At 27.3% G+C, this 22,687-nt stretch overlaps 1 protein-coding gene across 1 annotated transcript; it reads right to left on the reverse strand.

The window, feature by feature from the left end:
• Positions 1–706: 706 nt before the first annotated feature.
• On the reverse strand, positions 707–1,903 carry HO133_009910 (uncharacterized protein; the record flags this gene model as incomplete). Its single annotated transcript, XM_037300768.1, has 1 exon — positions 707–1,903. The coding sequence occupies one exon, from the start codon at positions 1,901–1,903 to the stop codon at positions 707–709; it is 1,197 nt and encodes a 398-aa protein (XP_037154616.1).
• Between the last annotated feature and the right edge of the window lie 20,784 nt (positions 1,904–22,687).

The raw sequence follows: 22,687 nt of genomic DNA on the forward strand, positions 1-22,687 counted from the left end.
AGAAGTAAGACGAAAAATACAACAAAACTCTTGACCACAGGGTTCTTAGTACTTTGATAGATAACATATATGTAATTGATATTTGGTTTGTGAACACGGTCGTTGTTAACTTATGATGAGTTACAAACGGAAAATTTGAAGCCCGTCTTTGGGGACTTGTGCCCCAAAAATCATCCAAGGGTTAGACACCCGACCACAAAAGTTGGGTGATCGACCCCTAAGGTGTCCCCACAATTTTTACCCCCGAAACGAGAATCCTGCCAGGATATGGGATACGCATCAACAATCCCTGGATTTCAGGCCGCAGTAAAATCGTACCTCGCAAGGCATCACGCAAGATAGACTTTAGACGAAAGAATCATGGCCTTCCATTGCTATTACATTAGTTGCCGAAGAGAAGCTTCAGGGAAGATGGATTGAGACCATTCATTGGATGAGTATCATGACCCCATCTTTCAAGATGGCTACAACCTGGCTACAGAAAGACTGTAACGTGACGTTCATGGGGGCTTTTCCATGATTGAAGGAGAAATTTTGTAACAGAGACAAGGATACGTGTCAGGACACAAAGGAATCATTGATCGGCATCAAAGCCCATGCCCAAGCCTTCATGTTTGTGAAGAAACACAAAAAGGCTGCTCCTCGTTACCATATTGAAGTAAATCACAGTCCGTCTACTCAGTAGGCTAAAACAACTCGGCCGGTCTCAAGACATCATTACGTCTCCTACTACTTGCTCTTTCGCCGGCTTTTTTTGACCGCCCTTGGAACTTGATTTGGTGAGCAGCGGCGTGGAGGGGCCTGCTTCTGCACCAATATGAGCATCCACGCTCTCCCCACTGATCACATCTCCCACCACTTTTTCTTTCTGCGCCTTTTTCTGATCGCGCTTGGAACTTGTTTTAGTGAGCAGCGGCGTGGAGGGACCCACTTCTGCATCACTTCGAGCAGCCAGTCTGTCTTTACCCGCTGATCTCTCGTCAATCCCAAGTAGTGGCTCTGTCGGTCCGGGTTCCGCTTCACCCTCTGCAAAGGCTTTTGAAATCCACCCGAGCATACGCTTTCCATATGCCGGCTGTTTACCCTTCCCGAGCCGTGTTTCTTCAGCCTTCCGCTCTGCCTCGACCCGCTTTGCCTCATCCGCTGGAAACATTTTCGATGATCTGTATGCTTCAATCTCCCGGTCCAGAGATTCCTTACGGACCATGAATTTCCAGACGTGTTTCCCCGGAATGGAAACAGCCTTTTTCTTGCCTTTTCCCTCCGGCGTCAATTTATCCAGATCGAGTTGGTACTCGTCAACTTCCTCAAAGCCATGTTTCGTGAAAAGAGGCTGACAGGCTTCTGGAGCTTGCACCCAGATTGGGAATGAACAGACTTCGGAACGATTGATGGCTTTCGTGAGCAACGCTGACGCGATGCCTCTGTTTTGGTACTTGGGATCCACAACGAGGGTGCTAAGGATGCAATGCTTATCAGGCAATTGTCTCTCTCGCGCATCTTTGAAGTCCTTAAGCAGCGAGCGTGCCATCTTCCCCATTTCGTCCGAACCGATACCTTGACTCTTGCCTTTCACTACAATATCCGGTAGCAGAGCGTATTGGACGAACAGCACGTGCTCTTCGCTGAGTTGTTTCTCGTTCTCAAGTTTGAAGGCTAGTGCGAGCCATCCGAGGATTCGAGTTGAACTCTCGTTTGTCGCAACGATGAACTCCCATGTAGCCCTTTTAACACGATTGGCAATGGTCTCTGCCATGTTTTCCATGTATTCTGGCAAGATGTACTTAAGCTGAACGCGTTCATCGCTCTTGTAAGCTTCTTGATAGATGCGAATCATTTCCTTGATGATGTCTTGGTCAGGCAACTTTAATTGAGCAGTCTTGATAGGCAGCATGTCAGTCATGATGACGGTGAATGCAGTGATAAGCTGGTTCTTGACTGAAGAACCTGAAGAGAACTTGGTGAAAAAGAATCTCGGAACGAAAAGGGCTGTTTGGCAACTATCGTCAAACATCAAACCATGGGAAGGCAAACTAAATGTGGCCAAAGCTGACTGGCTGTAAAATGGAATGGGGGTTATGATGTTTTGCCAGTAAAGACTCAGCCGGAAGACAGTGACGCAGACACTCGAAGTACGGGGGCTGTTAGTCATCTGTACAGTATGTCTGAATTGGTGGTAGAGGTCCGCTCAGAAATTTCTAGTGCTAGGAAATTCTCTATGTGCGAACGAGGTCAAGCGGCAACACACAGCAAGTTTGCTATATGGGTAGGCAAAGTCCTTGTGAGAAAGGGAGTGAAGTGTGGAGTACCCTGATGAATTCCATCATAATTGAAAAAGGCTACTAGAGGCTCGAGACGGAATTGGATTAAGCTTGCACTGCGAAGGTAAATTGTTCCTGTTGCACGAGCTTCTAGAATGAATCTTCATCTTACTTGTACGCTATCAAGACCGCTCGGTAAAAGTATTTTCTCGCTTCTGCAGAAGTTCGTCGCGTGATGCTAAAATCCTGTTGTTGGTTCTTGAAAAGTGAACCTGTTAACTATGCCGGATGAATAAGTCGTCCCATCCAGAAAGTGTTGAAGGCTCTTGAGGCCAGATAAGAGGTGCGAGAATGGGTTATAACCGACAGCGAGTCTCTCACTATGCCTTCAAGCGTTTAGCTCCAGAGAAAACAAGAAGTAAGTCTCAGCGCTTCACGCGCTAACGCTTAATCAACACACTGTCACCGCCGCGCTGCGCAACCGATTCATGCAAGAACTCAGCCCTAAAACTTTTTGCAAGTACACATCAGCTATTCTGCTGGGCGCCGAAGGTTCCAATGAAACTCGTGCTCTAGTATCAACAAGTCATAGATAAGCTCCGTCACGCACAGCTCTGCGAATCATCTCCCCTGTCTGGGATATTCAGTTACAATGGCCGGCCGAATTTGGTCTGCGAAAAGACTCAGGCTAATTGCGCTCATGTAGATCCCCTCCATGCCCTAAATACGCCGGGGTCCCGCCCTGGCAGCACAAATTCCGACCCCTTCATGCTCCACCCAGCGCGCTCCAAAATTCGACAAATTTTAGGCTTTGCGTCGCGTGTGCAAGCGCTGAAACACTCAAGATTCTCTCGCTGCGCCTTCCGCGTACCTCGCTGCACAAGCATTGTCGCCGCCCCGCGGCGCTGATTAATTGGAAATGTCGCCAACGCTTTTTACCCTTGGTTTGTCTTTGCTCAGGGCTGTATCTAGGACCTGAGACTGGAGGACTCTTACTTACAGATGTGGGAACAGGTGGACATCAGTGCTGTGCGCATCTTGTACTGCGCCTCTGTCAGGCTCTGGCAAGTTAAAACATTCATGTCTGGAGATGGATTTGTGGGCTGCACTGCACCCGAAGCTCCTCCACCATGACCACCTTCGTTCGATTACTGTTGGATCAACCATTTTGCAAATGAGTTGTTTCTCCGTTCTTGTCGGCGGCTATCTTGATGATGATGGTTGAGGGGTACTGCATTTGGTCCAAGATTGTCTGAAGTCATCACGTGTGGTTTGACGGCGTTGCCAGGTAGCATGTCATGAGCAGTGGGTCGTTGGCGAAGGCTGAGAAGACGATTTCAACGACGCGGAGAATGTCTTCTTTGCTTGCTGGAGAGAGAACGAGAGGCATGGTGGAGACTACGACGTATGAAGCCTACGCTGGCGATCTGTAACTCAGGGGAATGCTGCGAAGACTAGAATGAAACATCGATTCGAGGCGCTCTAATAAGAGGTAAGAACCTTAAATCTTTCTATACCTGAGAAAAGGATTCTGTCAGAGATCTGTAAGCGTAAGCATGGCGTAGCGAAAGTATCGCCTGTCAGGTTTGTATTGGACGCGATTGGACTGTTGATGTAACCCTAATCCTAAGCAACATCAACTTTTGATGTTGCTTTCAATTCCGCCGGCGGAAGCTCTTGGCACTTGAATTGAGATCCTCGAGGCTAGTCTCTGTCTACGTCGGCGGCAAAGCTTTAAGCCAATCATGCCTCCTTTACCTCTTCGGTGCTGAATGTTGTATCATTTATAATTTCGTGAGTGCCGTGGTTCTATGAACCAGTCTCGTGAAGTCATTCCACTATCACGATATGTATTCTAACGCGACAAGAAGATGGGCTTGCGATCCCATAACGAGCGTGACATCTAAGCATATGTATGATATCCATTTCCTTCCCCATCAAAGTGATCCAAGATACACCAAAACCAGCCGAAGAGTAGTAGTAGAAGCGAAATATGTCCATAGGCACCACAATCACAGCTTAGCCCTCGAATTCTATCCCTTCAAGACACCGCGTGTAGACCGTGTCCATGCGCACGCCTCTGGTGGCGTCCATGCTGACGATGCATGCTCGCCCTTGGCCCCAACTCCGCCGCACTCTGTCTCATGTCCCGCTTCGTCTTGGAGCTCGATCCACCGACGGTGCAGACAACACCAGTCCTGCCGGTGAATATGGACTGGACAGAATAGTTGTCATACAGCCAATAATTGTTCGTCCCACTCTTTCCCTCCGCCCCAGCCCCCTCCTGAAAACAACCAGGCACTGCGGCCAAATTCCCGGTATGTGCCCCCAAGTTCCTGCAATTCCCGTCAAATTGATCATCGGCTGGGCAATCGCTGGCGCATAAGTCGCCCCCGCCGATCGTGACATAAGGACTCTCGTTACCGCCGAAGCCGGTGCAGGACATGGGCACGCTGAAGCCGTCGCATACACTGACATCGAAATTGGACGTGCTGGCACCGATGGACCATTCGAATTTCGTGTTGCCGCCCCCCGAGTCTACGTTGCTGGAGCTGCCGACAAACATGGCGCCGGCGTCGGTGAGGCAGATGGTGCCAATTTGGTTGTTGGCGAAGGTGGAGGCATCGCCGCCGGGCCCACCGTTCCACCAGTACCAGAGGTCGTCGTTGGTGGCGCCGAAGGTAACGCAGACGCCGTCGCAGTTGCTGCAGGTACCGGCCGTGATGGGGCTGCCTCCCGTGGTGGAATTGCCCCCAGAGGTGGAGTTGGCAGCCGCAGAGGCGGTAGGATAGGTGGTGGCAATTACTGACGCGGAGAGAGAGAGGGAGCTGGTTGGCTGTTCCACCTCCCTGGAGTGGTGGTGGTGTTGATGAGCGAGGACATTGCCAGAACTCATGAGGGCGAGGACTATGCTCGCGTATGCGTAGGTTGTCTTCATCTTGAAGAAGGACGGCAGAGGCTTTTGAAGGGTGGTAAAGAATGCTTTGCAAGTAAGACGGAACTTGGCACCAGGCTTAGAAGTCGATATGTTGGAGCAAAAAGCGAAAATGTACAAGTTATAATGAGTGGATTATCTCTGGACTCGCAGAGATGGATTGGTAAGGAACGTGGGTGACGAAGGTCAATCTGGTGAGCAACGAAACACGAGGAGAAAAAAATCTGCGAGCAGCGAGCAGCACCCAGCGAACTATTTGAACGAATGTCAGATCTCACCATTTGCATAGCAGGCGGCGCACCCCTCTCCATGCTCCACTCTTTCCGTGCATGTTTCCATGCATTGCACCCCTCCATGTCGCATTAGGACGGTGCACAAACAGTGTGTCAGCATATAATTGGATAGCGACACACCCTTATTGTCCGGTTGGAAACGAAAGTGGGCGGTACCTTTTCAGCTGAGAGCCAAGCATTTTGCTTGATTCCCCCTGAGATTCTGCGGGATGAAATTGCACAGAGTACCCATCGGCCTATCACACGTGTCAATGCATACATTACCCGCCGACACCCAATTAAACAATTGGTAGTTTGAGGGAGTGGGATTCGGCATTTCGACGTTAAGTGTCGAATGGAGGATTGTTTTGGGAAAGACGCGACGACTTCTCATGCCATCCTCCGGCGCTAGAACACGGAAGCCACGCATACCACCCCTGGACTTTGATAGTAGTACATCACCTAGATCACGCCATCTCCTCCAAGTCCGAGCAATGATGACCCCCTGAATGCTCTATTTGGACACTTGAAAGTCTTGAAAAGGATTCCCTAATTTCGAGTGAGTTCAACGCTGTTGTCCCGTGCACGGCAGGACGGCCGAAGGAAGAAGGGAAATACATCATAAACACAGAGTACGATTAAGAGTAAGAGTATAAGTAAGGTTGGAACTCTCTTTTTTTTCATGTGGTGTGCACGGTGGTGGCACAAAAGTTTGCTCCGCTTGGGAGAAAAATCTAGACCGTCGGCGGCCCTTCGGAAATGACGTCGAGGAGACTAGCGCATTGTGCTAAGCGACCCACTTAGAGCAAGATGGCATCAAGCGGAGTTGATGCCCCTCTACTAAGGTACTATGTAACAACTCCGCCTCCCTTAGACCACAACCAGCGATAGGAAGACAAGAGACGACAATGTAGTATCGGCTTTGATCATTGTGCTTATAGTACTAGACTTCGAGGCAGCAACTTATCTTCGGACAGTCCCCCTCCGACAGTCCCCCGTCCACACTAATGTGGCTACCGGCTATACCCGCAGCCACCCGACTTGGCATAGGCCTTAGCATAGTGGATATCTAACTGATAGGTATATTGTCGATAAATATTTCTTTTATTTCACGATATAAATATTTAAATAGAACGTTATATCTTAACGAGTAAGAAAGATCTTATAATATAGATTTTTATAGAGATCTATATCGAAAGTTTTATATATACGCTAAAACTCTTAATATTCTTAATAAATATTTTTATTATTTTAAATATTAATACTTTATATAATAGTAATATTAATACTTATTATATATAATATATAATAGCGATATTACTATATATATATTAATATATATAAAAGAATAAAATAGAATTAAGCTTAAAAATCTTAAATTTATATATATAGTTAATTATAAATTTAGAGTTACTACGCTCTTTAATTAAATCGACTAAGTTATTATAAGTAAATAAATTAGCGTTCGTAACTATTAAAAAATAGATATACGTTATTAATATATAGAATAACTTTTTTATTTTCTATTAAAATTTTAAGATTTTTTTTTTAAATTATAGAACGAAATATAGGCTTTAAAATAAAAGAAGAATATTTAAATTTAGTCTTATAATTATTAAAGCGTAAGAAATTCAAATATCGCTTATTAAAGTTCGCTTTATAGTTAGATAGCGAGCTCGGCCGTCTATTATAGCTCTAATTAAAAAATAGATATATATTATTTAATTTTAGAATAACTTTTTTTTTCTATTAAAATTTTAAGCTTTTTTTTTAAATTATGAGAATAAAATATAGACTTTTAGATTTTTTTTTAAAATTTTTTTTAAATTTAGTCTTATAATTATTAAAGCGTAAGAAAATTAAATATCGCTTATTAAAGATTACTTATCTATTTACTCGATAGCCCTAATTAAAAAAAAAAATTATAAATTTAATTTATAGATCTTTACTCGTAGAGTATATAATTATTATATTATTATATATATTATAGCGATAGTAGCGATATTAATATTATATATACTTACGCTAATAGAAGAATAGAGAAATAGAAGAAGAATATAAAGAATTTTAATATATATTTAATATATATTTAATATAGTAAGTAAATATCTTCTTATTACTCTTTAATTCTAATATATTTAATACTTAAAGTATTAATTATAATAACGAAATTAAACTTTAAATATATACTTTAATCGAATATAATATTATAATAAAGATCGTTATGATTATTATAGAAGTCTCTCGTTAAATTATTACTCGTCTAAAATAATAAGCTTATAATAGAGGATATAACTCTATCGTATTTAAAAAGCTATTACTATTGTATATATTTAATATCTCTAGATCTAAATAACTCTCTATTTAGAGCTAATAACGATGAAAATAATTTATTTTAAAGAGTAAACTATACTAACTACTCGATTTAAAAATCGAAACTATATTAACTATTATATATTAAAAATTAACTATCTTACTATTAATATATTAATAATAAAGTAGTTATAATAAAAGCTAGAATATCGCTTAATAAGAAGAGAGAGCTAATATCTATATTAAGTATTAAGCTCTATTAGCTTTATTAGTTCTATTAATTCTATTTTAATTCTATCTTAATTCTACTTTAACTCTATAAATATTAGCCTATTAGCTCTTTTAACTTAAAAAATCGACTTTTTAAAAAGATTATTATAAACTACTTTACTATTAATTAAATTAGTTGATTTTACTATTAAAACTATATTAACTATTAATTAATAGACTCTAAACTATACTATTAATTATAAGAAATTAGATATTTTACTAGTAGTAAATTAGTTAATTAATTTATTATTATTAGCTCTATCTCTATTATTATATCTAAGCTTAAGAGTATTATTTTAATCGCTATATAAAAGAATCGCTATAGTCGTAAAAAAACCTCTTTTATATTAGCTGCTAAGTAAGAAATCTTTTTAATAATAGTTTTACGAGTACTTAAATGTAATAACTTTCGATTAATTAAAATTATTAAAAAACTACCTCTTTCGATAGCTTAAATAGAAGCTTATTATTAATTTATCTTACGATATAAAGACTAGATTATAGAGAATTAAAAGAATATAATCTAAATCGATAAGACTAATATAGTCTTAAACTTTTAATAAAAACGAATATAATAATAATATTAGCCCGCTAAGATCTATATTAAGTTCGCTATTTAATATTATTACTAGTCGAAAAGATATAATATATTTTATAGAATATTTTATATTAAGTAATATTATATTATACTCGAATATAATATAAATAAAGTCGAATATTATTTCATTTTTCTAATATGAATTCGAAATCTTAACGAGATATTTTACGATATAATATATCTATAATATTATATTATAAAATAATATATATATGAAATATTTCGTTAGAATTTCTATATTTAGAAGTATAAGTAGCTATTCTAATTATTATTCTAATTAACTATAACTATTACTATTATAGCTATTATTATTATAACTATTATTATTATAACTATTACTATTATAACTACTACTATTATAACTATTTATAACTATCTCTATTATAACTATTTCTATTATAACTACTTCTATTATAACTATTACTATTATAATTATTATTATTATAGCTATTACTATTATAACTATTACTATTATAGCTATTATATAATAATAAACTATTTAAATAATAAATAGTAATAGCTATAATAGTAATAGCTATTAAAATATTAGATATATAATATATAGAACGAACGAATTAATTCTTTAAAATCTCTTCGAGACTAGATTCTAAATATAGTATAAAATTAAATAACTAAAGAATACGATAGCTGAAATACGCGAAGACTATATTTCGATAGTAGTTATAATAGTAATAGCTATAATAGTAAATAAAAGTTATAATAATAATAGTTATAATAGTAATAGCTACGAGTAAAGACTTATAAATTAAATTTATAATTATTTTTTTAATTAGAGCTATCGAGTAAATAGGTAAGCGATCTTTAGTAAGCGAACTTTGATAAGCGAACTTTGATAAGCGATATTTGAATTCCTTGCGCTTTAATAATTATAAGATAAATTTTTAAAATTCTTAAAAATTCGGAAAGCGTAAATAGCGTTTTAAAATTTAAAAAAAAAATTCAAAATTTTAATAGAAAATAAAAAAGTTATTACTATTGTGAATAACGTATATCTATAATTTAATAAGAAAAGCGCGAAAGGACGAGATTTTAATAATTGCGAATATTAATTTATTTACTCGCGATAACTTAGTTAATCTAATTAAAGAGCGTAGTAACTCTAAATTAATAATTAACTATATATATAAATTTAAGATTTTTAAGCTTAGTTCTATCTTATTCTTTTATATATATTAATAATAATAATAGTTATAATAGTAATAGCTATAATAGTAAGTAATAGCTATAATAGTAGTAGTTATAATAGTAATAGTTATAGTAGTAATAGCTATTATATCGAATTTATCGAATAAAGATAAATACGATTAATCGTTAACTAGAATAATAATTAAAATATCTACTTTATACTTCTAAATATAGAAATCTTAACGAAATATTTTATATATATATTATTTTATAATATAATATTATAGATATACTATATCGTAATATATTTCGTTAAGATTTTATATTATATTAGATATAAAATTATATAAATCTTAATAACTTATATTATATTAGAGTATAATATAATAGATTAATATTCTATATTATATTATATCTTTTCGATTAGTAAATATTATTTTATAAACGCTATAGAGTTTATATTCTAAGAGTATTTCTTATATAATAAGAAGAGTTTATATTATATTTAAAAGATCGAAATAATAATTAAAAAAAACGAATATGTTTAGAAACTAGCTATTATTAATAAGATTTTAAAGTCTAAGATTAAATTATAGTAAAAACTCTAGAGTAATATAAGATATATAGACTTATATAATCTTTCTAGTATAAAGCTTTAATAAAGATTTATAATAGAAATTAAGAAAGTTACTATTATAGAAAAGAAAAAGAGAATTAACTAATATCGCTATTAGAAGAAGATTTATTTATATATATTTCTCTAAATTCTTTAACTTCTTTTACTAATTAAAAAGCTTACTTTCTTAATACTTAAGACTTAAAAATAAGAATAGATATTATATTAAGAGGCTAGTAATTAATTAGATTATTAAATTTCATTATTTCTAATTTAAAATATATCTTATTTCTTTATTTTCGATCTAAATATAGATATATACGAGTACGTTTAAAAGAGAAAGTATTATAAGACTAAACCTCGAATATTAACTTTATTAATTTATTCTATTTAATTTCTTTAATATTATATAATAAATAATAATAGAATAAATTTATAAAATTATAGAGTTAATTATACGCTTTTAAATAATATAGAGAAGATAAAATTTAATAAAGTATTTATTAGAATATATTAAAAATTAAGATTTATCGAGTTTATAAGAAAAGCTCTTTCGATAGAAGCTCTCGAAGAGCTCTCGAAGAGTCTTCGAAGGGTTAAAGGGGTTTTAGAGGATTTCTTTTTAAGTATATTAAATAAATTATAATATCTCTCTCAATTCTTAATAAACTATAATATTTCTTTTTAATATCTCTCTCAATTCTTAAAGTTAGATTTCTTAAAATCTCTAAACTTTTTAAAACTTTTTAAGAGCTCTTCGAGAGCTTCTATTAAGAGATTATTAAAGTAAACTTAAAATTAATTAAATATTATTAAAATAATTAAATTTCGAGTTTACTTTAATAATTTCTTAATAGAAACTCTTAAAGAGTTTTTAAAGAGTTTTTAAAGAGTTTAAGAAGTTTTAGAGAATCTCTCTAAGAATTAAAAATAGTTAAAAACTAGTACTTAATAAGCTTTTTACTATTAAAAAGAATACGCTTTAGCATATATTTAGATATAGATTCTTCTTTTATTACTTCTAAAATTTATTTAGAAATATAAAGAAAATAAATCTAATATACTAGTTATAAAAGATAAGATTACTTAAGATCTTAGTCTATATTTTAAAGTTTTAGAAATTAATCTTTATATTTATAAATATACTTAAATTACTATAGTATAAAGACTCGCTAAATCTAAATTATATTAAGCTATATTAGTCTTAGATAAAGCGATATACTATTTAAAATAATTTACTAATAATTTAAAAAGAGAGTAAAAAGCGATAGATTTATTATTAGAAATATAAGCTTTTATAAGAGAGAATTTAAAGATAAATAGAACGTATATCTAGATATATTATCGAAGTTATTTATTTAAAAAGCGATAATAAGTATAAAAAAGATTATTTTAAAGAAGATATATAATTATATAATTTAAATAAGCGAGCTAATAAGTATATATATAGTTATATAAAGAATTATTAATAAAAAATAAAGCTATTTAAGAAATTTATTAAATATCGAAGAATACTAAGAATATTAAGAGTTTTAGCACATATATAGAACTTTCGATATAGATTTCTATAGCGATAACTTTTATTATAATTCTAGAAAGACTATAAATTTAAATTTACGAAGATAGCGAAAATATATCTCTTCTTATCTATAATCGTCGTAGTATACTCGATAATATTTATAATATATAAATAGACGAAATAGAGAAAGATAAATAATATAAATAATTTTAGAAATTAGATTTAAATAGAATATAGAAATATAAGAGAAAGATAGATATTTATTTACTTATAAAATCTATTAATATTAATCTTCTTATCGATACTAGCGATCTAATTATAATAATTTTTAGAAAAGTAATAATATATTAATACTCTTATATATATTAGCGAATTTTAATATATATAATTAATATTATAACTTAGTAATAGTTATATATAATATAAACTCTTATTTTATTACTATTATACTATCTTTAATTTATTTATAACGTATTCTAAATACTATATTATTATTTTAAAGAATTACTTTAAAATTAATAAAGTAAGAGAAATTTATCTAAACTTAAAGTTTTTTATAATCGAATGAATAAGCTAGCGTAATCTCTTATTAAAATTAAATAGAGTCGAAAGCTTAATATATAGATTATACGCGAGAGGCTTTTTTAATCTAATAAAGAACTATAAGAGAGAGATTATTCGAAGATAATTTATCGAGATAGAAAGATAAGAGACGAGTATAGCGATATCGTACTATATCTCGCTATTAAATTAAACTTCTAGATCGCTATAAGATATTAATATAAAAAGAGAAGATACTTTATTATATTAGACGGCGAAATATTAAAATACTTTCGCGATTAAGCTTCTTCTCTAGTTTAATATTAAGAAGAAAAGACTATTATTTAAAATATCGTTATAATAAGAAATATATAACTACTATTACTTAATATCTATAATAATATTTTAATAATTATATTCTTTTAATTAATATATATAATAGAATAAAATAGAGCTAAGCTAAAAAATCTTAAATTTATATATATAATTAATTATAAATTTTAAGTTATTACGCTTTTTAATTAAATTAACTAAGTTAGCTCGCTAATTCTCTTATATTCTCTTATTTAAAACTTATATATAAAGATTTAATACTCTTAAATATCTAGCTTTTTATCGATATTATTACTTTATAATTTTATAGATTACGAGTAAAGATTTATAAATTAAATTTATAATCGTTTTTTTTAATTAGAGCTATTAAGTAAATTTAATAAGCGATCTTTAATAAGCGATATTTGAATTTCTTATCTTTAAAGAACTATAAAACTAAATTTTAAGATTCTTTTTTTATCTAAAAGCTTATATTACGTTCTATAATTTAAAAGTAAAATCTCGAAATTTAAATAGAAAATAAAAATGTTATAATAAAATTAAATAATATATATCTGATTTTTTAATTAAGACTATCGAACTTTAATAAGCGATATTTAAGATTCTTACTCTTTAATAATTATAAGATTAAATTTTAAAAAATTTTCGTTATTAAAAAGCGCAATATTCGCTCTATAATTTAAAAAAATAATCTTAAAATTTTAATAGAAAATAGTAAAGAGATTTGATTAAAAGTAGAGTAAGAGATTTTAATAATTATAAACGCTAATTTATTTACTCGCGATAACTTAGTCGATCTAGCTAAAAGGCGTAATAACCTCGAATTTATAATTAACTATATATATAAATTTAAGATTTTCTAATTTAGCTCTATCTTATTCTTTTATATATATTAATAAATCTTAATTTATATTTTCTAACGATATAAAAATAATAAGATTTAATCTATTATTAATAAAGCGAATTAATATTTAAATATTATAGTTATATTAAACGCGTTCGAGATTAAATAATAATTCTTTTATCTATTTATATAATTCTTCTTCTTTTATTATTCTATTAATTTATTAATAAGTAAAGGCCTATAAATTAAATTTATAAAGTTAGATTTTTCTAAGTTAAATCGAATTTTAGCCCTAGCTCTAAGTTAAATCGAACTCTAATTACTTACTATACGTTTTTAATCTACTTTTACTATTATAAAATTAATTTAATCTATATAATATAGATATATATATACGAAGAGAGACGCGCTAAGATTTAATTAGAAAGATATATCGAGTATAAAGAATTAATTTATAATAATTACTTATAAAAAATAGAGAAAGACTATATTCTTATAATAAGAAGTATCGAAATATTAAAAAGAAATAAAGATAACGTATTAATTAGTAGTGTGAATTTCATAATATCTTCTATCGTAGTAAAATTTTTCGAATAATAAAATAGCTATAGATATCGAACGATTTTAATTTATTTAAATATATATCGTTTAATATTTCTTCTATAGAGATCTAATTAACTATAATCGTCGTAGTAGATTCTTCTCTTATAACGTTATTATAGTAATATATTATATTAATATAATAAAGATAATAGATTAAGTTATAGTAGTATTTTTTACTTATTAAGTAATAATTTAATATAAAATCGTAAAGAGTATATAATATAAGATCTTAAAGAGCTAAGTTATATTCTTAATAATAATAATCTTATTATCGCTTAATTTCTTTATAATATTCTTTATAGTATTCTCTATAATATTCTTTATAATATTCTTTATAATATTCTCTATAGTATTCTTTATAGTATTCTCCGCATTTATTTATTATAGTTTCTTCTCTTATAATATTTCTTCTATAGAGATCTAATTAACTATAATTATTATAATAGATTCTTCTCTTATAATATTATTATAGTAATATATTATATTAATATAATAGAAATAATAGATTAAGTTATAATAGTATTCTTCGCTAAATAAATAATAATTTAATATAAAATTATAAAGAGTATATAATATGGAATCTTAGAGAGCTAAGTCGTATTCTTAATGATAATAATTTTATTATCGCTTAATTTCTTCGTAGTATTCTCTATAGTATTCTCTATAATATTCTCCGTATTTATTTATTATAATTTCTTCTTTTACTTCTTAATATAGTAGAAATAATAGATTAAGTTATAGTAATATTCTTCGCTTACTAAGTAATAATTTAATATAAAATTATAAAGAGTATATAATATAAGATCTTAAAGAGCTAAGTTATATTCTTAATATTAAAAATCTTATTACCGCTTAATTTCTTCGTAATATTCTTTATATTCGTCTATTATAGATTCTTCTCTTATTTAACTAAGTACGAGAGTATCGAGAATAAATATATTTATATTAGTAAAATTAGTAGAATTAGTAGAATTAATAGAATTAATAGAATAATAAAAGAAGAATAATTATATAAATAGATGAAAGAATTATTATTTTATCTTAAACGCGTTTAATATAATTATAATATTTAAATATTAAGTTTAATCTATCTATCGCTAACTTAAAAGAAGTATATAGAGAAGAATATATTTATTCGAGCTCTTTTTAAGAGTCTTTTAACGCGTTTATAAGTAGTAGTAGATAGCTATTAAACTCGCTTATAACCTTAATTACTAGTAGTAATAAATTCGTTAAGAGATAATTTAAGAGCGTTAGTAGAGATTCTAAGAGGCGAGTAAAAGAAGTATATATATCTTATAGATCTAGTAATATAAGAGCGAGGGGTAGAGAGAGTAAATATATTTATATTAATAAAATTAGTAGAATTAATAGAGTAATAAAGAAATAATAATTATATAAATAGATGAAAGAATTATTATTCGATTTCGAACGCGTTTAATATAATTATAATATTTAAATATTAGTTTTATCTATTAATAGTAGATTAAACTTTATAATTTTTATATTATTAGAAAGTATAAACTAAGCTCTATAATTTATAAAATTATAAAGTAATAATATTCTTAGAGAGCTGGTTATTTTAGAGTATAAGACTTCTATATATAGATTTTTATAGATTTTTAAGGGTTACGGACGCTAATTTATTTACTCGCGATATCTAATTAAAAAGCGTAGATCTAACGAATTTATAATTAACTATATATATAAATTCAAGATTTTCTAGTTTAATTCTATCTTATTCTTTTATATATACTAATATTAATATATTTATTCTCGATATTTCTCGCGAAAACGTTATTAAACGCTTTAGATATATATACTTTTTTTTACTTATCTCTTAAAGTTTCTATTAATACTCTTAAATCGCTTTTTAATAAATTCGCTATTACTAGTAATCGAGGCTATAAGCGATTTTAATAGCTATTTATTATCTATTATAATCTATCTAAGATAATAATTCTTATCTATTTAAGATATTAATACTTAACGTTAAGTCTTAATAAGCGATATCTTTTAGTCGTAGATTTTCTTAATAGAATTAATTAACTTTATAATTAAGATATATATCTAAGATCGTATTATAATAACTAGTAGTAATGTTAGTATTCGATTTAAAAACGATATTTTTAACTATTATCTCGAATCGAAATTATTTTAATAGTAAACTAATTAATAAATATCTTAAGAAATTTCGAAGTATATAAATCGCTTTCGCTTATATTTATTCTATTATTTTAAACTTCGCTATCTTTAAGATCGTTTTTTATCGACTTTTAATTATAATTATATCGTATCGAGAAGTTTAAGAAGAGATATATTAGTTTACTAATTTTTTAATTAAGTTAGCTTCGAATATATAAATAACTAATAAGATTTTAAAACTATTATTTTAGCTATACGAATTTTTAAATACGAAGCTATTTTAAGAGAATTCGAATCTTATTAATCTCGCTAATATTTACGTTATTAGATATCTTATTAGAAATAATCTTAAACTCTCTCGATTATACGTAGATCGTCGATATTTTAACTAGTTTATATTCTAAATAAAAGACTTAAAAGATCTTCGACGTTAATATCTTACTCGATCTATTTCTTATCTCTTATAATTATTATTATTATTAATTCTAAGAATTTATTTTTTATAATTACTATAATATTATTCTAATATAAATTAAAAACTATTAAAGTTTAAATCTTATAGTTAATAAAGATTTTAATAAATAGTAAATCGACGATAATAATAAATAGCTTAGCGACTTATTTAAATAATCTTATCTCTATACTTCTTAACTTTATTAAAATCTTATTCTTAGAGTATCTAACTTTTAAAGAGTTTATTAATTATATTAATATCGAGATAGAGCTTAATAGTAGAATTAATTATACGACGTAAAGAATAAGAATATCTTTATTACTTATTATAAGCGTATTCTATATCTCTTTTAATATATTATTTAGCTCTACTATCTATTAGATTCTAGCGTATTTTAATAAAACTATTTATTACTATCTAATATACGCTATATAATAGAGTAAGATAGAGCGAGATTTTAAATATCTAATATTATCTCGCTTCGAATTAAGATTTTAATAAAGTAAGATAAGGTCGAGATAGTATTTTTCTATTAAGGTAATAAAGATATCTTATTATTCTCGCTAAGTATTTAATTAAATTAACTTAAAACTATAATCTTAATAACGTCTTTATAATATCTTCTATAACGTCTTAATCTTATATATCTTATTATCTTTCTAAGTATTTATATCTTATTATATATACTATATAACGAGATAAAATAAGATAAGATTTTAGATATTTAATATTATCTCGCTTTAGATCGAGATTTTAATAAGATAGAGAAAAATTAAGATAGAGTTTTTCTATCGAGATAACGAAGATATCTTATTATTTTATTAAGTCTATCTACGCTATTAGTATATATAAAAGAATAAGATAGAATTAAGTTTAAAAATCTTAAATTTATATATATAGCTAATTATTAATTTAAAGTTACTACGCTCTTTAATTAGATCGACTAATTTATCGCGAGTAAATAAATAAGTATATATTATTAATATATAGAATTACTTTTTTATTTTCTATTAAAATTTTAAGATTATTTTTTCAAATTTTAAAGCGCTCTTTATACTTTTCGAATTTTAAAGAATTTTGAAATTTAGTCTTATAATTATTAAAGCGCAAGGAATTTAAATATCGCTTATTAAAGTTCGCTCGATAGTCGGACAGCTCTAATCAGGTATACATTATTTGATTTTAGAATAACTTTTTTATTTTCTATTAAAATTTTAAGATTCTTTTTTTAAATTATAGAACGAAATATAGGCTTTTAGATAAAAAAAGAATTATTAGATTTAGTCCTATAATTATTAAAGTGTAAGAAATTCAAATATCGCTTATTAAAGTTCGCTTATTAAAGATCGCTTATCTACTTACTCGATAGCTCTAATTTAAAAAAAAATTATAAATTTAATTTATAGACCTTTACTCGTATAATAGAATAAGAAATCTTAATAAGATTTCGAGGGGGTTAAAGTCGAAGTAGAGTTTCGAATTAAGATTTCGAGTTTCCTTAAAACCTCGATCTCGCCTCGATTCGAAGTGAAATTTCGAAGTGAGATTTCGAGATATACTTCGTTAATTCGATAAACTCTAAATATCTCTAAGCGATTTCTCTAAATTTTAATAAAATATATTAAGAATAGAGTAAAATATAGTATAGAATATAATATTATAGTTTAAATTAGAGTATAAGATATAGATATTTAAGAAGATAATAAGATATATAAGATTAAAGCGCTATAGAAATACTATAAGAATATTATAAGAATAATAATCTCGAGTTAATCTAATTAATAAATTTAACGAGATAATAAGATACTCTTATTATCTTAATAGAAAAAACACTATCTTAATTTTACTCTACTTCGTTAAAATTTTAACTTAAAGCGAAGTACTAGTCGAAAAGATATAATATATTCTATAAAATATTTTATATTAAGTAATATTATATTATATTCGAATATAATATAAATAAAATTAAATATTATTTTATTTTTCTAATATAAGTTCGAAATCTTAATAAAATATATTACGATATAATATATCTATAGTATTATATTATAATATAATATATATATAAGATATTTCGATTAAGATTTCTATATTTAGAAGTATAAGTAGCTATTCTAGTTATTATTCTAGTTATTTATAACTATTACTACTATAACTATTACTACTATAACTACTTACTATTATAGCTATTACTATTATAACTATTATTATTATAGCGATTACTATTATAACTATTACTACTATAGCTATTACTATTATAACTATTATTATTATAGCTATTACTATTATAACTATTATTATTATAACTATTACTATTATAATTATTACTATTATAACTATTATATAATAATAAACTATTTTAATAATAAATAATAATAGTTATAATAGTAATAGTTATAATAGTAATAGCTATTAAAATATTAGATATATAATATATAAAACGAATAAATTAATTCTCTAAAATCTCTTCGAGACTAGATTCTAAATATTATATAAAATTAAATAGCTAGAAAATATAGTAGTTAAGATACGTAAAGATTATCTTTTAATAATAGATATAATAGTAATAAATATAATAGTAATAGATATAATAGAGATAACTATAATAGAAATAGCTATAATAGAGATAATTATAATAAAGATAGCTATAATAGTAATAGCTATAATAATAATAATTATAATAATAGATAGCTATAATAATAATAGTTATAATAGTAATAATTATAATTAACTAGAATAATAACTAAAATAACTACTTATACTTCTAAATATAGAAATTTTAATTAAAATATCTTATATATATATTATTTTATAATATAATATTATAGATATATTATATTATAATATATCTTACTAAGATTCTATATTATATTAGATATAAGATTATATAAATATAAATATTTTATATTTTATTAGAGTATAATATAATAGATTAATATATTATATTATATTATATCTTTTCGATTAGTAAAGCGAAGTAGTATTAGATTATTAGATACTTAAAATCTTATCTTACTTCGCTTTATTATATAGCGTAAGTCTATCGATTAAATTAGCTTAAGATTATTAATTTTATAATATTTTATAATATCTTATAAATATAATCTTATAAATATTATATCTTTTTAAGTATTTATATCTTATACTCTAATTTAGATTATAATATCGTATTTTATATTTTATTACTCTATTTCTATTATATAAAATTAAAATTTAGAGAAATCGCTTAAAGATTATTTAGAGATATTTAGAGTCTATTAAATTAATAAAGTATATTTTAAAATCTTACTTCGAGTTAAGACGAGGTTAGAGTTTTAAGAAAACTCGAAATCTCGATCTAAAACCTTATCTTAATCTCGATCTCCTTTAAAACTTCGTTAAGACTCTTCGCTTCGTTACGTAACGTAATCTTATACTCTTATTTATATTACGATATTATATTCTATACTCTATTTTATTCTATTTTTAATATATTTTATTAAAATTTAAAGAGGTTACTTAGAAGTATTTAGAATCTATCGAGATAATAAGATATATTTCGAAATTTCACTCTCGAATTAAGATAAGGTCGAGGTTTAAAGAAAACTCGAAACCTTAATTCGAAATCTTATCTCGACTTCGACCTCTCTTAAAACTTTATTAAGATTTCTCGTCTTATTATATAACGTAATCTAAGAGCCTCTTTAATAACTATATATTATTAAAATATACTAATATATATTATCTTATCTCTTAGTAAATGAAATATAAGCTTAGAATAATATTAGTAGATAGTTAAAAATATATAAAATATAAATATAATTTCATTCGATAACTCTATAATCTCGCTAAGTAAGAATTAAATATAGAGTAATTAAAAAAAATCTTTCTAATTAGATAATTATCTTTCTATCTATTATTTAATAATCTTATATCTAATATATCTACTATTATTATATAATAGGCTTTAACTATTACTAATATTTCTATTATTATTATTATTACTTTATCTTCTTTAATAAAGCTTACTCTTATAGCGTCTTTAAAAGAGTTTAGATAGTTTTATATTATAAAGTTAATAATATATTCTAAAATAGTATAATAATATTATCTCTTTAAGAGATAGAATATAAGCTTTAAATCGAAAATATAAATAACTATTTTAGTTACTATTTAAGCTATAATTTTAATTAAGTATTAAATAATTAAGTCTTAATATTAGAAGATATAATCTTATAAAAAAATGAAATCTATAGCGATTTCTACGCTATTAATTAAGTAAATAGAGATTTAATAAGATAACGTAATTATTAATAGTAGATAATAATTAATAATAAGAGTAAATAGATATATATAAATATAATAGACTATTATAATTTAAATAACTCTTTTTAGAAAAATAAACTTATAAGTTAGCTGCGAGATATATCTCTTTTATTTATTATTAAATTTAACGAATTATTTCTCGATAGTATAATTATAAATAGTTACGCTTAGATTATTTATTTCTCTATTACTATAATTATCCTCGATTCTAATCTCTTAAATATTCTATCTTTAAGTACTATCTTATCTTTTAAAACTTTATAAACTAGCGATTAAAAAGAATATATATCGAATAATAAGATAGTAATTATAAAAAAGAAGAGATATATACGCTTCGAAATTGGGATTAAAACTTCTAGTAAAAGATAAAAGAAGACTAATAAATAATATATAGATAACGCTATTAAAGAAGTTAGTAAATAAATAAATAAATCTACTTTATAGCGTAAAAAGAAGGCTATATAGCGTGAGATTAAGAAGATATAGCGAATAAATAGAATATCGAATTCTGCTAGAAAATTAATAAATAGAAATCGCCTCTTAAGTATATTAAATATCTTTTTAATAACGTTTCGAAGCTATAAATAACGTAAATTAAATAATTTCTTTATAGTCTCGAGCTTTAAATTAGTCTTTAGCTACTTCTTTAAATAATATCGTATTCTTATATATAATATTAATAGAAAATCGTAATTCGAATATTTAGCGTCGACGAGATAGTATTTATCGTTAGATATTATAAATTCTTTATAAAATATAATATTCTTAAGTACTCTAATATTATAAATAAAGTCTTTTTATCTCGATAGTATATAGTAAAATAATATATTAAATTTATATATAGCTAAGATATTCTAACTAAATTCTCTCTTTCTATTTCGCTATAATATATACTCTTCTATTAATATATATATATTGATATATATATTATTAAATACTTTTAAATAATTATCGAAATAGAATATAAATTTAAAACTTAAAAGAATTTTTAATAAAATAAGATATAATACTTTTAGTAATTATATTATCTATTTATAGAGAATAATAAAAATATTAGATATCTTATAAAAATAGCGAGATATTATATTTCTAAGTATTAAAAGCGATTATATATTCTTCTATTACTAAGATTATAACTAATAGAGTATATAAATATAGCGAGTTTCTCTATAATATTAATAGTATAAGATAAGATTAACTTAATATAATTAAATAGCTAGTTTTAAAGCTTATTAAGTATATAAAAAAATATACGAAAAGCGCTTTATATAACTATAGAATAGTTATTAAGAATTTCTTTAATATAGATATAGCTAGATAGAATAGATATTCTTTATATTTACTTATTATAATAAGAAGAATATTACTAAATAATAGTAAGAATAATATATTAATACTTATAGCTATCTCTTTAAATAGAGAATTATTTATAATTAAAATATAGCTATTATAGTTATAAAATATAACTATTAATTATAAAAATAAAAAATATCGCTATTATAGTTATAACGATTTATTATTTCTATATACTTA

This window comes from Letharia lupina (genome assembly GCF_014066315.1).
Source record: "Letharia lupina isolate WasteWater1 chromosome Unknown contig_7, whole genome shotgun sequence".
NCBI classification, from domain to species: Eukaryota; Fungi; Ascomycota; class Lecanoromycetes; order Lecanorales; family Parmeliaceae; genus Letharia; species Letharia lupina.